Here is a 23665-nt window from a genome sequence, read left to right as displayed (position 1 = left end):
TAAACAGTCATTACTGGTATTTGGCCTGGTGTTGTCTGAGTGAAATACAAGGTGAAAGATAATTCATCCTTTAAGTAATTTGGTGCCAAATCACTTAGAGACCTATAAACTGTAGTGACAAGATGTTTCTTGGGTCCTGTTGTGAAAGGTAAACCTCACCATAACCTTTCCTTTGCTTTGAAATAACGCTTGCACAATTACACTGCAGAAGTCTCCTTGCGCCTGTCTTGTTCGATTACCCAAAGACTCCAGTGTTCTGCCTGAAAGATTGAGACAATTTGCACTGTATCAGGGATGTCTGAAACAGAGAGAAAAATGCATTTCCAGATGCACTGGCCACACAATTGAGTCTAGCCTCGATTTTTAAACATGAGGATATCGATAGGCTCTCTGTCTCCTTGTGACAGAGGATCACTCTTCATTGTGTGAGCGTATACATGTCCGAGTACCAACCTAAGCCATGGAACAGCCTCCAAAAGGCTGAATTTGACAACATACTTGTCTGTTATGGACCAGCTGAAAACCTGCCTCATTTGGCCATTCAAGAAATTAAGAGAGACCTCACCGCTCTGTGCAGGAGAGGTGCTCCTGCTGCCTGCTCCATCCACTCCTGTGACCCCACCATGATGTCTGGAGGAGCGATTCTCCTTCATTCACCAGCACTTTGTAGCTGAGTATGCCCTTGGGATACACTTTTCTTGCTGTAATCTTCTGGCCCCCCCCCCCCCCCCCCCTCACCTCCCAGGCTACAATTGTATATAACAGTTCAGCAGCTCACCCCAGAAGTGGTGTCCCCCACAGCCTGAGCCCCCCACGTGAGTGGGCACCTCTTTCCTTTCTCTCTCCTCCCACCACAGGTAAGCTATCCGTCAATGGGACAGTTCTGTTGAAAGTATCTTATGATTAGGAGCAAGATTTCTGAAAGACAACTCAGGCTCACAACATTTCCCAGGGGCTTCTGCTGCACAGGGGCAGAGCATTGCCCTTTCCCTTGGCCCGTGATACCACTAAAAATATCAGTGCTCTTCCAGGCCAGAGTGCTGTTAGCTCCATAACTACACATGATTATTTACAGACAAAGACATGCTTAATTGCTGGCCTCAAAGAAGAACCTGTCCCAAAAGACCTCCAAAGTCTACAGGAATTTTTCTTTTTAGTAGCAAGCTGTAAATAAGACGAAAAACAGCCCTTCCTATATACACTGCAACCTAAAAGTGCCATTTATCAGCAAACAATAATCTCACTTGAAATCAGTAGGATTATTCAAGTGTACCAAAACAAGGCCGTTTGAGAAGAATTAAGCCTAATTAAGGTACAAAATGATGAAGGCAATTTACAAATAACCGAGGCGGAAGGGGACATGCTGTTCTGGTGGGTGATGTTTGCTTTATGGTCCTGTTATGCTCTGAGGCAAGAGACGGATTTTTTTCTGAGGAAGAGCTTTAAACAAGGGAAAATGACAACAAAATAAGTGAGGATGTGGTACTGGGAAAAGGCAACAACAGGAGTATGGTAAGGGCCAATTTTAATGGAGATGGGTATCTCCTTTCCATTATCCATGTATGTATCTATTTATCTGTCTGTCTCTCTATTTATTTATCCACAAGAAGTGCAGAAGGCAGATCTGTCTTAGCTGGTATCTACAGAATGGGTAATATTTCCATTCTACAAAAATAAATAAATAAATAAATAAATAAATAAAATTGGAAGTTTTTAGACAAAACCCTAATGTCATGTAGTCGCACTATTTCCCCTTAAAGAAAATATAAAGTATTTACCATGGTTGCACTAGGATACAGTGCCTCATGGGACACAGAGTTCACTTTTCTGTGTCCTATTGTCTTTCACGGTCCTGTCTCTTCCTGGAGGCTCTATTTTCCCTGAAAGAGGGAAGGTTGGTGCATGTCAGAAGACACAGTTCAACCATTGAACGTGGCCAACCATAACAGCAGGGACCACTGGGAACCCAAACTCAGCTCCCTGCTGGGTTCCTTGTTTTAGGGAAGTGGTGGTCTGAAAAGTATGGCTAACCTAAGGTACCTCACGTGAAGTGTGAAAAGCATGAATTATGTTTTGATCTTGTAGGCCTTATTATCAAAAACTTTGAAAAAAAATGCTGAAAAACGTGTTTTCCTGACACTAGGCAAATTCATAAGTCACCCACACCATGTTACCAGAAGGTGAAATATACCTAAATAACATAATTTCAGAATAAAAAAAAAAAAAAAACACAATGTTCCCCAGACATTTTTTTTTTTTTTTTGCTTTTTACTTCAGGCTCTACTTAGATTTTATTAAGTTCCCTGAAACGAGAACTGATCCTCTCCAGGAAACCGAACCGGCAGGTTTGTCACCAAGCTTCACATGTCTCTAAGCTGATACTTATTTGCCAGCTTCTGTCCTGCTTCTTCGTACATTGGGAAAGTGAAGGCAATGAGCTCTTTTTCCAGCATTTCCATTTGAGCTGTAATGTCTGACACGGTGTTTTTCACAGCATTCAGCTGTAGTTTCAATTTCTTGTACTCTTCCTGGTAGAATCTCCCCTCGTCATGGGGAGGATGAGGTCTCTCTCTGTCCCCAGGGAGGCGGTTCTCTCTCAGGAAGACCTGGAGGATCTGGTGTAGGTTGTGTAGAGCCTGGAGGATCTCACAATCATCCTCCGTGCTCAGGGCAGCCTTGCTCTCACTCTGGGTTGGAGTAATGCTCTCTGCTTTAGCTTCATGTTCCTGCTGGGGCACTGGGCTAAGGTTGCCTTCTTCTACAGCTGTGGTAGCCTCAGCATCCTTTTGAACTGAGCTGGCATCTTTGCTCTCTTCATGGACCACAACAACTTTTTGGTCTTTCCAGATGCTGGGAAGAGTTTTATTCTCCTGCTGGAAAACCTCTAAGACTCTGTTCTTTTCCCTGACCCCCTGGAGAGCTTTGTTGCTCAGGCTAACCTGGAAGCCTAAGTTCCTCTCCTGGAAGAATGGGAAGAGCCTATCTTTCTGGAGGCTTTGCTGGGTGGCATCATTGTAAATAACCTGGACAGTTTTGTTCTGTGACTGGAGGCATTGTAGAGCCTGGTTCTCTTCCCAGAGCATCCTGTTCTCAATCCGGAGGACTTGGTTTTCCTCCCAGAGGGCTCTGTTCTCCTCCCAGATGCTCCACTCATTCTGTGCCTTCTTGCCAAAGAGTTTCCAATGGGAAGCAAAAGGTGGCTGGCAGTACGTCTCATTCACCCACTTACCGTCAATAAAGACAAACGTCTCATCCCTCAGCTTCATCCGTGGGATGGCATAATCTGTCTCGGGCCTTGTACACTGCATGCTCTGGTTTGTCAGATCGAAAGCAGACATGGGCTTCCTTTAGTAAGCTGAGGAAGACTGGAAAGGTTTCTTCAGGACTTCTGCAAGAGGCCACTGATCGCTAGTGAGGAGCAGATGACAGAAGCTGGGGATGACACAGAAGCTGGAGAAGCCTGATTGGGACTGAAAGAACAGGGAACACAAGTGCACAGAATTACACGTCACAATCTGGGATCAGAATTAAATTACATACATGACAGGAACAAACAAATAACTCTGCTCCCACAGCAGTGAAAAAAAAAAAAAGAAAAAAAAAAAAAACTTGAAACTGTCCCTAAGAGCATCCTTTTCTCGTTGGTGCTCAGTAGCCTTTGTTAACAGGATGCCACAAAATCATGGCAGCAGTTGTGCTGTTTAATCTTAAAATCTACAAAACAACAAACAGGGAGCACTGAATGATACAAAATGCACAAATAATTAAAAATCCAAACCACAGCACCAGGCCATCAGGACCAGGAGGGCTCTATCGCTCTCCATGTTTTTCTGACAAGTTCCCATCATCATGTTCTAAAAACTGTCACAACCCATAGATAGTTCTCCATCTTTCTTCTCCTTTCTCCCCAGTAACTCTGTTCTCGATATCCTCTGATAGCTCCATTATTTTTCTTGCTCTCTAGACTTGCAACAGTGATTGCTCATCTTTTTCCTACAATCCTTCTGCCTCTTTTTCACATCACCAGAAAGCCCTCTCTTTAAAATCCATACTGCTGGGTCATACCACTAGTGCTTCATATCCCAGTCCCAGAAACCTTAGACTCATCTGCTCAGCACACTACTTCCTTCCTTCTGCCCAAAATGTTGCTGCTCAAATCACCTTCTGGTCATAAGTGAGCCTGAGCAAATGAAGGATTTTAGTCTTCTGGCATGAACTAAAAAGGAACCTTTTGTGCCAAAAAGGTCTTATTTTCTGCAGTACTTACAAAAATTACATCAGTTTGATTTTCACAATGAAGTCATACGAAACAAGGGTGAACTATTTGTCATATGAAACAAGGTTGAGCTACTTTTTAAAACCAAATTGTTGGTATTCTTGGAGTTTCCATTGTCAGCCCCAGGATGGGAAGCTAAATCAGCCACAGGGGGATCTAATTCCTAAACATCCAGATGAGAGGAGGAAAATAACCAGTATCACAAGCCAGGCCCCACCTGTCACTGAGTTTCGTGGGGGAGGAAGCAAGATTTGCTAAAGCCACTTATATTTAAAGTGTTTATACGGCATGTTTTCAGGATAAGCAGAGAGTGTATAATATATACATCATCGAAGGACGTTATCCTGGGGACAATTGAACTTGACAGCATTTCTGTCAGCTCTTTTTTTGCACTGCAGGGAAGATGTAAACCCTGGCTTCCATGGTGGCAGGGGAGCGTTTCAAGTTCTCCCACCTCCCTCACCGTATTCCCAAATTTAAAACTCCTGCAAAAGGATGGGGAGGTGGGATGGGCAGGCAGGGCTGGGGGAAGCCACACAGAATCGATCAGAACAGGGTATTTGGGCAGCACTCCATCACGTACCTGCACGCACTCACCTGCTGGTTGGAGGCGATGACCTTCCCTCTCCCCTGCCAGGCAGCCTGGTCCCCACTTGGTTTTTCAGCCTGAGGTCCTGCTCCGGGACAAGCAGGAGGCCAGCCGGGGCATCCTGGGGACACTGTGGTGACAGGGAACAAAGGGAACTGACTGTGATGCGAGCACCGCGCCCCAGAGCCAGCCTCCACCCCAGCTGGGGCCGGCCGCTCCCGCGCACCCTCCTCCAGACATCGCACTTTTCCCAAGGGTGGCCTTTGATTTTTCCCAGTGTTGTGCTTTTGAGTAATTTCTCATGGAAATGACCTTGCTGGTAGCTCAGCTCTCATGCCCTTTCTTGAACCCAAAGGCTTCCCTCTGCCTTTGATGCTCATAACTTGAGAGCAGCTTAGATGGCTTCTCTCTCCGTCACACTCTTCTAGAAGAGATTTTATTTTTACTCTGAACCTTCAAATTAAGTCATTTGCTGAGCTGATGCTGATACAGTCAAAAATCACTTCCTCATATGCTCTATGACAGCAGACATTATTTTCCAAGGACAACATAGCTATGGAGTATGTCTATAGGTTAAGGGACAGACTACTACTGAACCCTATTAAGAAGAAAACAGAATATGCAAAGCATCCATGCATTGCAAGTTTAGACATCATTTGAAGCAGCTATTCCCACTTCCATATCTACATGTTTCTAATAATCTTATTCTGTTTCTTATTTGCTACATCTTGGATGTGGATTTTTTTGTTATTTTTTTAAATCAGGGTTCCTGAATAATAAATACAGCAATTAATTTCATTTCCAGTGAAAATTACCAGCTGGACATCAGCCCCAAGGTGACTGTTATTGCTTTAGGAAGTTGAAGGTATAGTTCAGCTTCGGTGTTAGGCAAAGTTAATAAACTCAGGTATAAAGTTCTTCTCTGTAATTTCTTCCTTGTTTCTATTTCATCTAAGACAGCAACAAAAAAAAAACATCCAGGGTTACTACGGCAACTCCCCAGGGCGCAGCATCCTCCTTTGTTCAAGTTCCAGGATCCTGCAAAGGAAAGCAGGAAAATGTCCCCTAAATAGAAAGGAAAAGATGACATCCTGGGGTACTCGTGCTTGACTTCTATCAGATGGGAATTTCAGGACGTTCTCCAGTTGCAGCAGCTCCCAGGAGAGGTGCTGAGCTTTTGAAGACCTGAGTCTTTGGACCACTGAAGCAGACCTCGGATGAAAAGTTTTAAGGTCCAAGAGCTGGCTGGAAACTGATTTAGCAGAGACAAGTGCAGCATAGGACTGGTCAGCAGGTAAAGCCTGTTTAATCCAGAGGTACTGAGAGCTACATTAGCAGCGCACCTTCACCTTTTCTTGCTTTCCTGAAAGTTGGATGAAGTACACCTGGCAAGTCATCTCTTTGCTGAAAATCACTGCTTCAAATACTAATAAATTGGGATCAAAATTAGTGAATGCCATCAGACGTGCATACACATATGTGGAGACACCCATCAGAATTGGAAAAGCTGCAACAGTTCACAGCAGAATTTTTCATGGCAGCTCCACTGATTTCTGAGCTGGACTCTCCAAAGGACACAGATGTCATTCACCAGACTACAAGGGCAGAAATAATGCTGAGTGTGTTCCCCTCCCTGCCAAGAGATGAGTAACCCCTGCTCTGTAGGAAAGGCTTGAACCAACTTCCCAGCTGAGCACTTTGTCCCCAGCTTCAGACTATTTGATTCCTCCAGGGGAAGCTGTTTCATAATACAAAGAACCCCAGATTAACTGGAAACGAAGCCATATTCCCCTTCTCTCCTGCACACCCTACACCAGGCTTCTTCTCAGAGCTTATCCAGTTCTGAAAATGATCCAGTGGGAGCATGTGGATGATCACCCCACATACAAACACAATACTCTCCAGTTTGGAAACCCAGCTCCACGCTGGGCTGTGAGAGATCCCCAGCAGGTGCTGGGCTGGAAATGGAGGGGGGTGGAGGTCTAAACTGATGCTATGAAGATTTAACAGGAAGGACCCTGGAGACCCCATCTCACCCCCTTCCCATTGAGAATAGTGGCATGTACACAAAGCAAAGTTCAGATCTTGTTTTCTTTTGCTTTAGGGCTTAAAAACCCTGCTAAAGTGCCTGCAATCAAAACAATCTGCTTTTTAATAAAAGCATAATGTTTCTTCTCTCTTCTTTTTTTGTATAAATGTTTTAAAATCCCAAAACTTCATTTAATAAAGCCAAAGGAATCTGCTTGCACTTTTTATCACCCCAAACACATTTGTGCTTCTGAAATTCCTGCCTCTGTTCATGTCAGCACAGGCTGCTGACCCCACGCTGATCCCCTGTCCTCCGGGCCGTTATGCCTTCATGCAGATCCCACCGAGTCACTAAAAAGATTCTTGCATATCTGAGTGATCTCAAATCCTCTCCTGGCCTGCATAACTGGGTAGGGAGTAAAAATGATGTTTTGTCAGCTTTCGTGGCAGTGATGTGCCTGGAGTGATATGTCAGCGCTGTATTCTGCCCGGGACGAGCTGAGTGCACTCGGTCAGCAGTGTGAAATCAGTAATGAAAGCCTCCAGAGCAGGGTGGGTTTTTTTCAGACTGATAAATGGCTCCAGGGGCACACCTATGTCACGGTGTATTCGGACTAATTGCCCTTCCAGGGACTGCACCACAGCACTGCTGTCAGTGTGCCTACGTAACCCTCAAACGTACAATGTTCTGCAAAAAAATCCCTGCGTGCCCATGCCAGCACTGGCCAGGATGGCTAGACCAGCTGAGAGCTGGACTAAGAGGTGGAAAGGTCTTTTTATACCTCACCTGTCTATAAAGAATATATAAAAGAAAGAAACAGTTTCTTTGGGGACATTGAGCAAGCCATCTGTTTCCTTACCCCTGTTTCCTCAAGCATGCAGTGAGTTTGGGATGCTGACTTTTTGATGTAAGCTGTCAAGAGAAGTTAATTCTTATTTGTACTGCGCTTTAAGCATGAAGAGCACTTTGGTGAAGCAGCCCCACACACCAGCCCTGTTTGTCTCCATGACTATAATACACACTGTGCTTAAAAGTTGAAAATAAAATAAAATAAAATAAAATAAAATTGATGTTTGCCAGTAAGTGACATCTTACGGAGACGTCAGGCTTTGAGTTGTTCCATCTCAGATCTCATTCCCACTTTGCCTTTCAGCCTCTTTCAGCTCTGAATATTTCCCGTGTGCAACTCCAAGCCACTGCCTGTCAGTGCTACTCCTTTGCTCTGTGTCCCTCTGGTGTATGACTCGTGATCCTTGCCAACAAAAATACTCACAGCCCAAAAGTCGGCGGCTCCATTTTTGATTGACAGCAAGAAAATTGAGGAGTCGGGCTTATTAAGAAAGCGCTAATAGTGATTTATGGGGTCCTGTACATTTTAATCTAGAAAAAAAAAAATGAAAATCATCTAATTAGCTAAGTGTGTAATCCTGTATATTAATTGTCTATTAGCCACTTCTTAATTATAATGGAATGCTTATCAAATAACATGTGATGGCCACGTAGTACCAATTTAAGTCATTATCAGGCTAGCTGCTGCTTTAATAAGGAGCTGGTTTATAGAAATCTAACCACTGCATTTTGTTTTAAAAGCTGTAAGGAAGAGGGAGTTAAGATCTTTAAAAATTAGTATCCCACTAGGATTTACCAGACAGTATACTATAAACAAAGCTACACGAAGAATGAAGAAAGCCACATAAAAATCCATTCAGATGCTAACCCAGATGATTAAACAGCAGAGCATGGTGGGAACCTACAAGGGAAGAAAGATGTCCCTCATTTAGAAACACTGCCAGTCTCAGGCATTTCCTGCCTCTTCACTCTTTGACTTCACAGCCTTAGTGCTCAGCTGACCTGTGTTCTTGCATGGGCAGTTTCTGACATTGTTAATTAGAAGAACGGAGAAAATTTGATTTGATACAAGTTTGCTGTTCCCACCTCACCTGCAGGATGTTAGCACCTCCACAATTTGAGTTATGCAGGGTGTATTTCTACAATAATAACAAACTATTATTTTATACATCAAGCTACGCTACGTGGTACATATGTACCTGTACACCACAAGGAGATAGCTGTCACGTCTACGGGTTTCATGGGTATGTACCTGGAGACCCCAAAATTCCAGGTTTGGATCTGTGGGATGGACACAGTTTCCTAGTTTTTCACCACAGCCCAGCTCCATCAGCTACTTTGCACCTCTTCTTGTGTGTCTTCCCCCGTCACTGCTGCCCCAGGTTTCTTTCTCCTTTTCCTGCATAGCTCATCCTACAGATGCCATTGTCAAGAAGGATGAACACATAGGGTGCCAATCTCCCTCCTCTGAGTTTAGAAAGCCTCTTCCCTCCCTGCCTTAGTAACCAGCCTGTTCTGCTCTTAACTCCATGTACCACCCTTTGCTGCCTAATGATAATTCTGGCTTGTCTCCTTGAAATTTCATACACCAGATAACCTCCTCTCATCCTTCAAGAAATTACAGAAGTGCTTACTTTGAGTTACACTCATGTTCTAATGAGCAAACACTCTTCTGTACAACGCTCCTGCTGTTTACAGGCATTCAAGACTTGTTCTCTCATTTTTATTTTTATTTTTTCACCAGGTCTTTAGGGGCACAGGAACTGTTTGGTAATCTCTTCACAATCAAAAACACTCTACCCAGTAGTTTCTGTAGCAGCAGCTTCATCACCTGAATTTAGCGAGGAGCTAAGCACCCAGCTCCAAGGACTGTCCTTCCACAACATCTTTTTTTGCCTATGATTGCACCCAGCATGCTCTTGACAAGCATGTTACTAATAATATAAATAATAATACAAAAGCTTGAAGGGTCTTTCAAGCCGATTGCTGAACAGAGTAGGCTTACCAAAAATATATAAAAAGCATAGGGAAAAAAAAAATACAGGACTATAATAAAACTTCCGACGTGGAGTGGTGCTGAAATTAGACAATTTCAAGCTCTTTGGAGCCAGTGGTTCAGCTGTCTAGCGTGTATCATGTTTTGATGGGCCACAGCACACTTTTCTCAGAGGAGTGTGATTTTAACACCTGTTCATCTCAGGGTTTAAATTGCTGCTGGAGTACCTTTTTAATGGTATGCCAGGAGTAGAGAGACCTCAGCAATAAAAGAAGAGAATAAACAGTTAGATCCCAGGTTCTATTGTTAAATACACCTAGGAACAGTTAAAATGCAATTTTAGAAATGTTACGTAACCCCTTGGAAGGATTTTATGTCAGAGAAACAACCCTTTTTATCCATTTCCCTCTACTTTCAATCTGCCAAGTTTTTCCCAGGGCGACTGGAGGTCCCAAAAGTCACCTGTTGTTATAAAGCTACCTGCACACATCTGTGCAAATCTGGGGTCACTGTCTGTCCCCGCGCTCAGTGGTGACACTGGGAAAATCACCAGAGCCAGAACATGCACCCAGTCAGAGAAACGCAATGAGAAAGAAATAGGTTAAACTGTCTTCGTACGTGTCCGGAGGATATCATTAACATTAATGTAGTCATAAAGCAGCACCTGCTGGCTCGACGCAGAAAATCTTCGCCTACTCCCAATTAACTCTTCAAAAAATAATAGAGAACAGTTTCCCCCCATCTCGCCCCGAGCACAATAAGTTGTCTCCTGCTAAGCATTATTAATTATGATGTCCCGGTTTCTTTGCCTCGCTCAAATGAGCAGTCCCATCAGTGATATAAGCTTCGTAGTAAGGTGTAGCTCGGCAGGAGCTCTCATCCATCGCCATCTTCTACTACATAAAGCATCAGGGCCAAAGTGGTTGCCTGGTCCCAGCTGCCAGCCACCTCAGACACCAGCAGGCAGCACTCCTGGTCTGAAGAGCTGTGTGAGAAGGAAAGGTAAGCCTCCTCTGCTTGGGGAAAAGACAGTTTTTCTCTTTCTCTGTAAGCATGGAAAAAATGGCAGAAACACACAATGTCCGTACAAATATTTTGCATGGTAATTCTTAACATTTAACCTGGGCATTGGCGTGGAAATTATCAGCCACCTGGACTTTTCGTACGAGGTGCACAGACAGTGTGTGGCAGTCACCCCATTAACTGAAACTCCATTTTGCATTATCAGACACTGAGGTTACACAGCATACTGATGATATTCTTCCTATCTCATCAAAGTTACTTCCTGCATAGAGTACCAGAAATATGATTTGCTGCTTACAGTTGTTAATGTTTTCCAGCTTGTTATGGACCAAGTGCACTGGTGCCTCACTGCTGAATGGACAAACACACAAGGTGCTGCCTCTCATAGCAGAAAGACGGTGCTAGGACAATAGATCCCATCTAAAGTCATACTGACATTAGTTTGTAGCTTGTGGAAAGCTGCACAACTGCTCCTGTAAACGTGTGCCAGCTTGCATGTTTATTCACAGGTTTGAACTGCATGCGAAAGAACAGTTGTCCTGGCTCGAAAATCTCTACAAAACCTTTTTTATATATATTTTTATTTTTTATTATTTTTTATGAGATTGTAAAGTCCTTCCTGAGCCGTAAAATGTTTTGTATTATTTGCTGCTGTGATTGTCACATCTTCTCTATCTAACAAGGCACCTGGAGACCGTCCTCCTATCTCTAGCTAAGATTTCTACCTGACACTAATAAGAAGCGAGCGGCTCGACACCACCTTTTTGAGGCAGAAAGGGGCACTTGGATGACCTGGGAAGCCTCATCTGAAATGACTGAACCCAAGCCTGTCACGAGCTCACAGACAAGGTACATGTCATCAGCCCGTATCTCCCTCACCTTCCACCCCAACACAGATTAATTTCTACAGGTCTCATCACAAGAACTGATGAATGACAGAAAGGAAAGATATTTCTGTGGCTCTCGGGCCCTTTTTTTTTTTTTTTTTTTTTTTTTGCGGCACATCTTTATCTTCTTTTCCAGATTGATCAAAGATGCTGTTATCTGCTGGACTTTACTGTCTCATTGACTAGGCTTACCCTTGCAAACCCCAAGCCTTCAAAAATTATAGAACTGGCTAAAAACAAAGACTGGTCAAATAAATGAGAAAGTGGGGGTCTTTTTGCTTGACATTTGGATTCTGGATCTTTTTAGAGGCTAAATTTCCCTTGCACCCCAGGGAGTCAGAAGGTCATTTTCTCTCTTTTCTTTCTTGCTACAACCCCACTGAGGGAGCTGAGCTTAGAAGGGACCTGCCAGCTGCTGGGAGGCCCATGGTGAGCCTTGGCTGTGCCAGCACTGCAGGCTGCAATGGATGCTCACACTATGAGCCTCTATGCCGTTCAACTTTGCCTCAGAAGAGAAAGGCAGATAAACGACTACCCAGTGCATCTGTTAGCAGCCTTTACAGCCTTACCATTTCTGTTACCTGCCACTATCTCCGCGTCCTCCTTTGTGCACCAGCTCCACCCCACCAAACAACGAGCCCTTAGAAACCATCTCCAACCACCTCCACTTACACCTACACGTAACCCTCATGTTTCCCTTTCTGGGGAAGCCCCAGGCGGTTCTGTTCAGAGGCAAAAATTTGCATGCAAGAAACATGCTTGAGCAAATGAGACCAGAAATTGCTTTTCCTGTCACTGAAATGTGCCAATTCTGATGCGCAACTGCCACCAAAGCATACCTATGGGTGATGGTTTTGGGCTGAGCTGCAGATATCTGGGGAGGCCTCCTAAAGAAACTGCTTCTGAGATACAGCTGAATGTCAATATTGAGTGAAATTGTCTCTTTCTGTAGGGTATCTTACTTTTTTTCCATACAAAAGAATCACTAAGAAACTTCCTAAGTGAAAAAGAAAGATGCGGTAATAAGAATTGAACTAAAATCTGGCCTTGTCATGAAGTTTATTAAAAAGATGCTTGTTTTAAAGGCCTTGTCGCTTGCATGTGCATTTAAAATAAATTATAGAGATAGTTCCTCTTCATTACACTGACATCTTCTTGTAGTGTGTCTGAGAAACCACAGGTACAAGATCACACACATGTCACTGGGCAGAGTGCTCGTGGTAATCATTTTCATGTGGAAAAATAAGCCCTTGCAGGATCATATATTTGATGTCATAACTTCTGTTAATGCCCACATCAATCAGAATGTCAAAGCTGTTTACAGCCCATGCCTGGATATTTCCAGCTTTTGACATGTTATGTCAAGGAGAACCAGAATCCTTGAAACATAATTTTGTCACTCTCTCTCTCTACTTACTGGTTTGGGGGGTTGGTTTTTGTTTTGTGGGTTTGTTTTGCTGTGTTGTTGCTGTTTTTTGTTTTTTTTTGTTTTTTTTTTTTGTAAACTCTTTAACTCTTTATATCCTTTTCAGCTGCTTCAGGGTCCCACAGGTATCAGCTCATTCGTAATGTCAAGATCACATTGTTCCTCTTCTGAGAGACTGCTCCACGTTTCCCATAAATCTTACCATACTTCTTTTTCTTCATTTTTTTTCCCTTTCACATTTAACACCTCTATGAGCAAGTCATCATTTGCTGATTATGATTTGTGCCTCTTTGGAGTTTTGGCCAAAGTTTAGGACTAACCTAAGATATAATAGTCCAGGAGGAGGGTGTGAGAAGGAGGAAGGGCTGCAGAATCTGTAAGTCTAGAATTATAAATGACCCTTTCTTCTGTATTTTTGGCCAGAACAAAATCATGGCCAAACCCAAAGATTTATCCCCATGCATACCAGGTCTCATAACAGGGACTCTGGAGTCAGGTATTTCAGCCTACAAAGACGTGGCTCTCGTTAACTAAGTGCCAGCACAGAAAATTTTGAGGAGCATCTACTGAGAAGAGACAAGCCCAGATGCGCTTTACAGCATCAGCAAATGAGGTTAACTCAGCCTGATGGAATGGCCTTAGGAGAACTGGCAAGGATCCTGTGAAAAATGAATAGGTGCAGTTCTATTCAAATATCTCTGAAACAGGCAGGGGAGGAGGGAGGAAAATGCAGGAGGGTATGAGAGGGGTCAAAAGCAATCCAAAACTTGTGCAGACAGCTGAAGCCTTAAAAACAAACCAGTACTGCTCTGAAACTTTGGTCATAAAGTTTAATGGCTTGTTATCTTTACAAAGCCTTCAGCAATGTAGAAAGAAGTGTCTGTTTCCCCTCACTTTACATCTTTACTGACGGACACTTTCTTTTCTGTCTCTCTTTCTCTCTCTCTTTTTTAGCCTAAACAATATATCTGGCATGAATGTGACCATAAAGCAGACTGCTAACAGGAACGGAGGTGTGTGCTGACTGGAAACAGCCCAGCTCCCATCCCTTCCCAAGGTCATTCCTCTTCAGCCACATCTGAGGACACCAAGCCCAGTGGGAAGCCTAAGACAAGGACAGAAGAGGGACAATGTGACCCAGAAATCTGCTGTGATGTGTGCCTGAGTTCAGCGAGATCCCAAGCCTTTGAGGTATTGTCAAACACTGTCTTTCATCACAAAGTCCAGCGCCAGGCCAGGGGCAGTGGGCACCAAGGGGCAGGCAGGAGGCTCCCTCTGAGCACCAGGCAGCACTGCTGTGCTGGGCGGGTGGCTGAGCACTGGCCCAGGCTGCCCAGAGAGGCTGTGGGGTCTCCTCCTGGGAGAGCAGAACAAGTAAAACACTGGATTGTAAAATCTCCTGATACCTTTGCATGAAGGGCATTGTGATCCTGACTGACACACTGACAGGCTAAAGACATCAGGAAAACATCAGAAAAGTAGTTTCACCAAAAGTTAAGAGAAAGAACTGCAAAGCCCTCCAAATCTTGCTGCAAGTAGGCTTTCCCATGGATTTAATGGGGGAAAATGTGCAAATTCCAATAGATCCAATTTTAAGTCACATTAGAGATCTGAGATGCTTCATCATTCTTTATACCACATGAGCTGCAGACACTTTTTATTTCCCAGAATCTACTAATAGCAAGCCCTATAATTAGGTATCTGTCCTTCGCAATCAGCACTACAGCTTTCTGTTCATAGGAGAAAAATTATAGGGTGGGAGAACCACTCAAGAGCATAGGAAAAAGCTGTCACTGGTGTAGTGTGGCTGGTTAATGGTTTCAAAAACGTCATTAGGAGAGAACAGTTCCCTACTTCTGTGATGCAGCACGCTAATAAGTACGCTCTTGTTCATGTGTCTGTCTGATTGAACCTGACTCAGGTTTGGGGTTCAAGCTCGTTCTCTCAGCCTGCAGTAGTTAAATAACACATTTCTTCTGATTTCTTCCTCCTCCGTACCCATGAGCTGAACAACTGGCCACAGACACTTCCTGCCCATTAGCACTGGTCAAGATTGGCTTTTGAAGTCTGATAGAGCAATGTGACACAAAAAGACATGCAGGAGAGATGCTGCCCGGGTTTCTACCCTCCTATTTTGCCCCAGTTTAGGAGCGAGAATCAGACCAATATGCATACAGTTTGCTGGTTTCTGTTCTTTGATTTGCAACTGGAGAGCCCAGTTGTCGGCAGGTGAGAGCCAGGCTGTCATCTGAGCATCTTGGAAAGCTCTGCGCAACAGCAGGAGGAGGCTTCAGTGTAAAATGTTGGCCCATTGAAGTCACAACGGCATCAACAAAAGCAGGGATTTTACATCCAAAGGCAGACGCATTTTGCCAGTTTTATTAAAGCTATTAGAAGCAACAGAGTAAAAATTAACCTGATTACATTGCTCCCCTCCCAGGCAAAAGTCTGCTCCTTGTTACACTGCGCTGTGAGCCCAAAAAACCCCGTGAACCATTCCGGTGGGGTTCCTCCAGACCAGCTTTTGAGGCTGGAAAAGTAAATTGCCCCACCAAGCTGAATTAGACTGCATTTTTAAAATTAATTTCACGCCAGCGCAGCATCCTGTTCTTCCCTCCCACAAAACTGCCTCCGGAGTAAGGAAGGAGACAGCTCTCGGAGATAATCTTCTGCCCAGCATTTACCCAATAGTCTTTTCATCTCCGAGGTTTCCAGAGCCAGGAGGGTTATTTTCAGGGCCACACATATTCAAATTAATGCTAAATCAAAAGGACTGCCTGCCGCAGAGCTTGATTAGATTTGGACAAAGAATATCGCTTTCTGAAGTCAGCACTGGTGTAGAGCTTTTTTTTTTCACCACCTAATCACGACGGTAAGAACGTAAATCACGCAAATTGCCACGAGAGGGATTGATGAATGCGCACTGCAGGAACTCCAGCTTCAATCCACCTCGAAGTCACCACTGAAGAAGGTCCCTTCCTGGGGCTGGTACCCTACCGCCTGACACATCCAGTCCTTAACCACACTTTTCTGGGTGAGATGAGGCATATACCACCTTTCCTTCTGCTTTGTCTGTGACCTATCCCGTTAACTGTAAAACGAACCCTGCTAAGTGTCTTTGCTTTAGAGGCTTCCTGTGATTTTTTTGTTATTCACTTACAACCATGCGCTCAATAATTGGATGTAAAGCAAAATTCTCAGGAGCACGAGCGAAGTCTGCAAGTGCATGGGAATTCAGCCCTCTCAATATTTATGTTTAGCATTAAATACTTCATGCAAAAATAATGACTTTGACTCCCGAGGCCTTCCCTCTCTTATCTCAGAAATTGTTCGTACACATGCTCCGGGATCTCTATGCAAATTTAAAAAAGGGATTAAGTTGTATGCGTAGTAAATCCTGCTTTTATATTAAATGGGTAAGGACTAGAGGAGGACCTTTGGATTAAAAATAGGTCCCTGTTTGCTGAGCAGACTAAAGTGCTCATTCCTCTGGATACCCTGCCATGCAGAACCGACTTTTTCCTTGTAAAATCAGTCAGTTATAGTATATCAGAGGTATATAGTATACAATATATGATTTTGCTGTAAATGTCTGTATTTCGGGGAACCCCACCTACCCCACAGAACCACTCCCAGCCCCCATTTACAGCTCCATTGCAAGCAACTCGTTCTTCATCTGGGTGCCCTCATTCTGGGGACACAAGGGGAAATTCTCAATCACATCTGTCTAGGAATAGGGAGGAGCAGTGCCCCAGCCACAGACATGGAGAAAAGCTCCTCCGGCCTCCCCTTATCCATTATATCTTCCTAGACTGCATGTAAAGGTCAAACCCACTGACATTTCAGTGCAGTTTTTGCCGCTGCTCCACCAAAGAGGAAGACCAGGCTGTGCCATCAAGCTGAAGGGCACGTAAAGCTCCGCAGGCAGCCTGCCTTCATGGTCACTGACCTTGTCACGTTTGATTTGGTTTCACCTGTTGTCATTTTTTTCCCTGTAAAACAAAATTGGCTGCAAAGAACAAAACACAGCAGCGACACGGCTGCACACATCATGTTGTGAGATGGCACATCTGACCGCTGGATTTCAGCGAGCCCTCCCTCACCACGTGGCCATCCTTTCAAGGAATCTCTGAATGAAATGAAGAAGCAATTTTTGCCTGAGTCATTGACCTTTGCGAGTTCCTGAGGACACCAAGCCCTTTCAGTTCAGACACTCAGATGCCAGAAGAATAAGTAACCTTACTTCACCCTCAGCCCTGATGAAACATTTGGGGTGTGGGCAGGATCCTCACCTCCTGGGATGTACTGGGGAAGTGATGGAGGGGTGTCCAGCAAGGGGGGAGCACCGTTGCTATGGCCCCAGGGACCGTGATGGAACAGGGGGACAACAGGACAAGGAGGCAACAAGAGGCCAAAGACCACAAACCCTCAGGGCCACCAGGGGCCAGGAGGGTGTCCTGGACATCATCCCACCGCTGGGTCTCTGCCTGCCCCTGGTTGGCCTGGAGAGGGGTGGTTTCCACTCCTGCGCTTCTGGATGCTCCTGCCCAGAGAGGTAAACCTGTCCCCTGGGGTTTTATTGGGGGGAACCTTACAGGTTTCCCAGCTGTGACTGTCAGATGCTGCTTTACAGCTTCTTGTTTCCTTGTTGATCCCGTTTTTGTTGCTCTTCTCCCATTTTCCCTTTCACCTAGCTGATGAGAACCGAACCCCTGCAGGCAGGTTTGGAGGTGTGATGGGAGAGGGAAGGGAAGATACACAGAGCCGGCCTCCTTCTTCATCCCCATCCTCAGCTGAAATGAGCTGGAGGCAGATGAGACCCTGGGGCTGGCAGACCCTACAAACAGCTCATGGGGACAGCACAGCAGGTGACCTCTTCCCAAAGCACCTGCTGGTATTGTGCAGGCTGTTTAGAGCAGTGGGGGTATTTTAGGAGATTTGGTACGACTGTCTCAGATGGGTCAAGAAGCTCCTGGCTTCTTTCTGATTCTCTGCTACCTCTACATAAATGTTTCTCATTCGTCTCTTTCCTTTGTAGGTTTTGTTTGTTTGTTTGTTACTTTTTTTTAGATTATGCTTTCATAAATTTCTGCTTCAGAACTTGTAACGTAAATAGTCTGTTTTGTGAATATGTGTTTTTTTTCCCAAGATCCACCATAGCATTTGTGTTTCCTGATGCATACTTTGGAGGCCACAGCATAAAAAAGAGGCTCAGTTGAATAGCACAAGTATACTTTATTCTGTCAGGGGAGGGAGGAGGCATCAGATAGCTTCTTAGCTCTTCCACAGCATGACTGCCTGCGTATCTGGGATTTATTCTGCTCTAAACCTGGAGTAACTTCAGCTATTCAATATTGCTGCAAATTTACACCATTGGTGTTTCACTGCCTGTGTCATGACTACAACCTCTAGCTTGATGCTTAGGGACTAATGGATTAATTATGTATTACTTGGCACCTGTAAGAAGAATGTTGTGATCTCTCCTAGAATATTTGGCTTCTTCCAACAGCAGGGCAACAGGCAGCACTGCTTGGGCATTGCTCTTGCACTGCTCAGTGTGAAGCAGGAGGGACCCTGCTAAAACCACTGCCAGCAGAAGACCTTTGTGTGGATGAGAGGGTCAGGTCCTGTGTGCAGAAACCAGCACAAAACATTTCTGCCCGCAACATGCTGCAGTGCTAGAAATCAAAACTGCGGATAGCAGTAACTTCAGCTCTACGCTGCCTCGAGCCCAGCACAGCAAATCTCCCGTGGCACTGTCGGACAAGTCCTTGCCCTTGCAGAGTAGCATTATTGAAGGATTTCTGCGCATTCACTCTCATTTCAGCCGGCTTCTTCTGTCTCTTGTGACACAGACCCCAGAATACACACTAATGACCACGATTTACGACATGAGCTGTTGCATTTTACTGTGTCGTGTAATTGCTATCCCATTGAACAGGGAGGCTTGCTGAAGAATATTCATGAACTGTAGCTCTTCAGCTGAACAGCACATGCCCTATCTGTTCCATGGCCCAGATGATGGGATCTGAAAAAAACAGGTTTATTTTAAAATACCAGTAGTTGATAGTCTGATTCTGCATGCCCCTCCTAAGCAGGGTTTGCACCTATATATTACAAATGGAAAGGAAATTTCTTTTCCAATTTACCAGAATAAATGACTTTAACTCTTTATTTGCAGGTGGTGAGTGCTGGCCAACTGGTTCTCATCTGTGCTCCTGCAGAAGTAGTCTAGTCTTTGTACACTTAGTGAGGGACCACAGAGTACTGCTGTGATGAGCACAGCCGGCTCTGCCGGACCCACTGGCACTCATGGATGTAAGGGGTGCCATAGGTGCCAGGGCTGCACAACAGGATCCCACTCCAGATTTTTCTCTGTGATTTACAGCAAACGATTACTCTCCAAGTGCCTTTGAAAGTGCAGGATGGAGTTATTTTAGGAGATTGTTTTCTCTGCAAGGATAGTGGTTATAACATGGAATTTGGAGATCTAGTCTGGACACAACTGCAGTGGCAGAAATGCTTTCTGCTTTCTTTTCACAGACTTCTTCTCTAATTAAAGCCCATGAATACTTAAATATATATATGTACATCTTGTAAATATGTGTTTATATTATGCACTGTATTAGGAAAGCAGTCAGCAAGATTCCCTCTGCAAGCACAAATACCCTGAGATACCAAAGAAAGCAGAGGTTGGCCAAGCTCACATTTACACGGAATTCTCTCCAGACCCACTGCAGAGTGGAAATCCCCCTGTAACGTTTGTGCATGAAAGTCTCTCTGGCCTTGTGTACATAGCAGCCCTTCTGGGACATGCGCTGGGAGCTTACAACTGAAATTAATTTAGTTGACATTTCTTGGTACGGCACTGAGTTTAATCCTCATTTGATGGCATTGTGCTCTGTGCTTTCTGCAGCTGTCTGGGGAGCAGCTACAGCCATACAAATAATACCTTTTCCCTAGGGATGATCTGGTGGGGAAGGCATCATCTCTGACCACGTGTTTGCAGCACCTGGCCAGGGATGCTGTGTCTCATCAACAAAATTGCTGGGCAACGTTTTCCTGGTCCTTGCACTCAAACCCAGGAGGACCACAACCCAAGGGCCATGGTCACAGGGCTGTGGTTGAGGTGGGGCACGGAAGCAAGAGCGAATAAAATATGGGGGCAACTGTGCCAGCAAGGCAATTTGGCTGTTATTAACAGGAACAAAATCATCACTCTCCCTTTGTCTCCTGATGAATCGGAGGAAATTGCCTCCCAAGCCCTTAGCCTTCCAGCTACTTCAGCTGTGTTTTGTTTCTCCAAGATTCAAATATTCTGACTAGATTTCAGCATATTATTATAAGAACAGAAGAGATATACAGAAAGTGAGGCTTCAGAGAGGAAATAGCCAATAAATGTGGCTTTAAATTCACTTGCTTTTTATGGAGAGCTCTGATGTCATGGACAGATAGGGCTTTGGAGGAGACGCATTGCTCTGCTGCAGATGTGTTTGTGAATGCTTTGTGGACAATCTCCTGTGGCATTGTAATGGGCAGCTTACCGTTATCTATTAGATTTTAAGCCTGACATTCTGATGTGGCTGATTTTTCTATTTAATACATGAACTCTGAGCTTACAGGAGCAAGAGCACTCTTCTTTGTGTGGTGGTAGTATTTGGTCAGACTGGGGAAATGTTTATTTGCATTTTGCAAAAAAAAAAAAAAAAAAAAAAAAAAAAAAGGCTAGGTTTTGTAAGGAAAGCACGTATCAGGTCAAGAAAAAAAATTGATGGCTTAATATCAAAATCCCAGAATGGTTCGTGATAGAGAGAGGGAGGCAAAATTCCAAAGCAGAATTTTTTAATTCTGGCACTCTCAAAATGTGGCATGTCATCCCTCTAATTTGCCATGGGCTTTTTGTTTCGAACATTTCTTTTGATGAAAGCAAGCATGCACACGCACAAAAAACAACCCTCTTTAGAATTCAATAAAATGCTTCATTTGATCCTCTTCAATTTCCTGGAAAAGTTCAACATGAGTATTACAAGTACTGCATTTCTACCAATGGTGGTGAAACTGCTGATCCATTAGCTATGCAGCTTTGATGAGCCAAAAACGAGGAGAGGGTCTTCTAGAAACTACTGTAATGCATATTACTCAGCAGGACCATCCCAATGAGGGTGAAAGCTCAGCCTTGGAGGTACAGCATGAGCACAGAGACAGAGGCTGTCTGGCCTGAAGGTTTAGATATAGGATTATCAGAGGGTTAGCCGTCTAGTTTAGTGCTGAGCAACACAGGGAGAAAAAGTCCATTTCAATGGACACAGGGAGATCACTCAACAATTATCATCACAGGCAAAACAGACTCATCACAGGGAGATTAATAACATATATTGCCTATTACTAACAAGCTAGTGCAGTGAGAAACAGAAAAACAAACTAAAAACATCTTCTCCCCCATTCACCCTCTTCTACGTCCTCCTGCCCGGGGCCTGCTCCTGCGGGGGTTCTCCATGAGCCGCAGCCTCCTCCAGGCCACATCCACCTGCTCCACCGGGGGCTCCTCCACAGGCTGCAGCGTGGAGATCTGCTCCATGTGGGACCCATGGGCTGCAGGGGGACAGCCTGCTCCACCAGGGGCCTCTCCACAGGCCGCAGGGGAACTGCTGCTGCCTGCCTGGAGCACCTCCTGCCCTCCTGCTGCACTGACCTGGGGGCTGCAGGGCTGGGTATCACTCCTCACTCTCCCAGCTGGTGGTGTGGAGCATTTTTTTCTTCTGTTTCTTAAATCTGCTCTCACCAAGGTACAAACAACCTTGCCTATTGTCTCAGCTGTGGGCAGCAGCAGGTCCCTTTGGAGCTGGCTGAAACTGGCCCTAATCTGACATGGGGCAGCTTCTGGGTTCTTGTCACAGAGGCCACCCCTGCAGCCCACTGCTACCAAAACCTTGCCACGTAAACCCAATACAAGGTCCCTGCCTGAGCAGGGCTTGGGGCAGGTGACCCCCAGAGTTCCCTTCCAGCCTCAGCCATGCTGTGGTGGTGTGATTCTATTACTTCCAAACCTCAGGTGGAGGGATATTATTATCACTGTTTGCTTGGCACCGGTGGGGCACATATGGAGCACTGTGTCCAGTTCTGGGCTCCCCAGTACAAGGGACATGGGCATACTGGAAAAAGTGTAGCAAAGAGCCACCAAGACACGTTAGGTACTGCGGTCAGAAAGGCTGTGGGATCCCCGTTTTTGGAGATATTCACGATTTGACTGGGAAAGACCCCAAGCCTCCTGATCTAGTGGACTTGCTTTGAGGAAGGGTCTGGACCAGCCAATTTCCAGAGGCACCTTCCAACCTGACTTGTTCTGTGGGTTTGTGACCATGAAAACTTGACAAAAGAAGGAAAAGGACAGTAGTACAATGATCAGTAGTGTTACTGACATCAGAAATGCTTTAAAGTATGGTTAAGAAGCAAAGGAATATAAGAACTTTCTTAGAAGAGAAATGATAGCATTGGTCATAAAAAGCAGAAATAACAGACCCTTTCCAAAAATAAAAATAAAAAGCTAGTTTTCTAAGGAGCTGAAAAACAAGCAATGTAATTAGACAGTATGATAGTGAGATATTTCCTGTTCCAGCAACAAAGGATGAAGTGTTAGTCTGCCACTAATAAAGATAGATGCTTTAAAATCAGCAGATGTAGACAGGTAGCCCAGCTCAAATAGTACTAAAACAAAAACCTGAATGGTCACTCTGCACCATTGATATTGTTTTTCAGATGTTCTGGATCAGAAGGAAAGTACTGGACAACTGATAAAATATATCCTGAGAGAAGGATAAGAGGATAATTAAAGAAAAATAAATAAATAAACTTAATGTGAACCAATACACAGTTAGAGAATTTATCTTTTGTCCAGCCAGCTCAGTGATTTCTTCTCATAAGATTTATAAGTTTAACTGATAAAGGGAAAAGTAGTGATACTTTATATGTGTGTCTCTTTATAGTATTTGATTTGATTCTGCTAGGAATTTTAATTAAAAAAAAAAAAAAAAAAAAAAAAAAAAAAAAAAACTAGGTCAGCCCTGTGGATTGAAACCTACTAAACAACACATCTCAGTCTTTAGTACGTGATAAATCCTATTGTCAACAGAGTAGAATCATAGAATCACAGAGTGGTTCAGGTTGGAAAGGACCTTAAAGACATAATTCCAACCCCTTGCCATGGCAGGGACACCTCCCACCAGACCAGGTTGCCCAAAGCCCCATCCAGCCTGGCCTTGAACACCTCCAGGGATGGGGCATCCACAGCTTCTCTGGGCAGCCTGTACCAGTGCCTCACCACCCTCTGAGTGAAGAATTTCTTCTCAAAAATAGAGCTGACTGTGACCCTGCCTCATCAGTGTCTGCACAGTGGATGGTGCTGCACTGTTTTACTTGCCGTATGTCTAGAAATTTCCAATAATGCAGACTCCCCAGCCTTCCCAGACAGGCACCCCTCCACATGGTGCTGCTCTTTGAAAGGCAAATGGAGAGGACTGGAGTTAGTGATCTTCACCAGGTGCCAATGTAGTGAGATGTACCTCCTGGTGTGATCCCCACCAGAGAAGCCCA

The 23665-nt window shown here is 44.5% G+C and overlaps 1 protein-coding gene across 2 annotated transcripts; it reads right to left on the bottom strand.

The window, feature by feature from the left end:
• Window positions 1–2237: 2237 nt before the first annotated feature.
• CBY2 (chibby family member 2) lies at window positions 2238–5018 on the bottom strand. 2 transcript variants are annotated; one of them, XM_035313315.1, is made up of 2 exons: window positions 4860–5018; window positions 2238–3470 (listed from the first exon to the last, which is right to left on the bottom strand). In XM_035313315.1, exon 2 carries the CDS (start codon window positions 3336–3338, stop codon window positions 2361–2363), a length of 978 nt encoding a protein of 325 aa, XP_035169206.1. In that variant the 5' UTR covers window positions 3339–3470; window positions 4860–5018; the 3' UTR covers window positions 2238–2360. The 2 variants fall into 2 exon arrangements, with proteins under 2 accessions (XP_035169206.1, XP_035169198.1); XM_035313307.1 differs by having other exon boundaries at window positions 4874–5018.
• Window positions 5019–23665: the final 18647 nt, after the last annotated feature.

The sequence above is a fragment of the Oxyura jamaicensis genome, chromosome 1 (assembly GCF_011077185.1).
Source record: "Oxyura jamaicensis isolate SHBP4307 breed ruddy duck chromosome 1, BPBGC_Ojam_1.0, whole genome shotgun sequence".
Classification (NCBI taxonomy): Eukaryota; Metazoa; Chordata; class Aves; order Anseriformes; family Anatidae; genus Oxyura; species Oxyura jamaicensis.
Note: the sequence above shows the minus strand (reverse complement) of the source record. Positions and strands in the feature narration are given on the sequence as shown.

Bases quoted from the DNA above. Each gene is read 5' to 3' on its own strand.
- CBY2 (XM_035313315.1), bottom strand. From the start codon at position 3,338: ATGTCTGCTTTCGATCTGACAAACCAGAGCATGCAGTGTACAAGGCCC.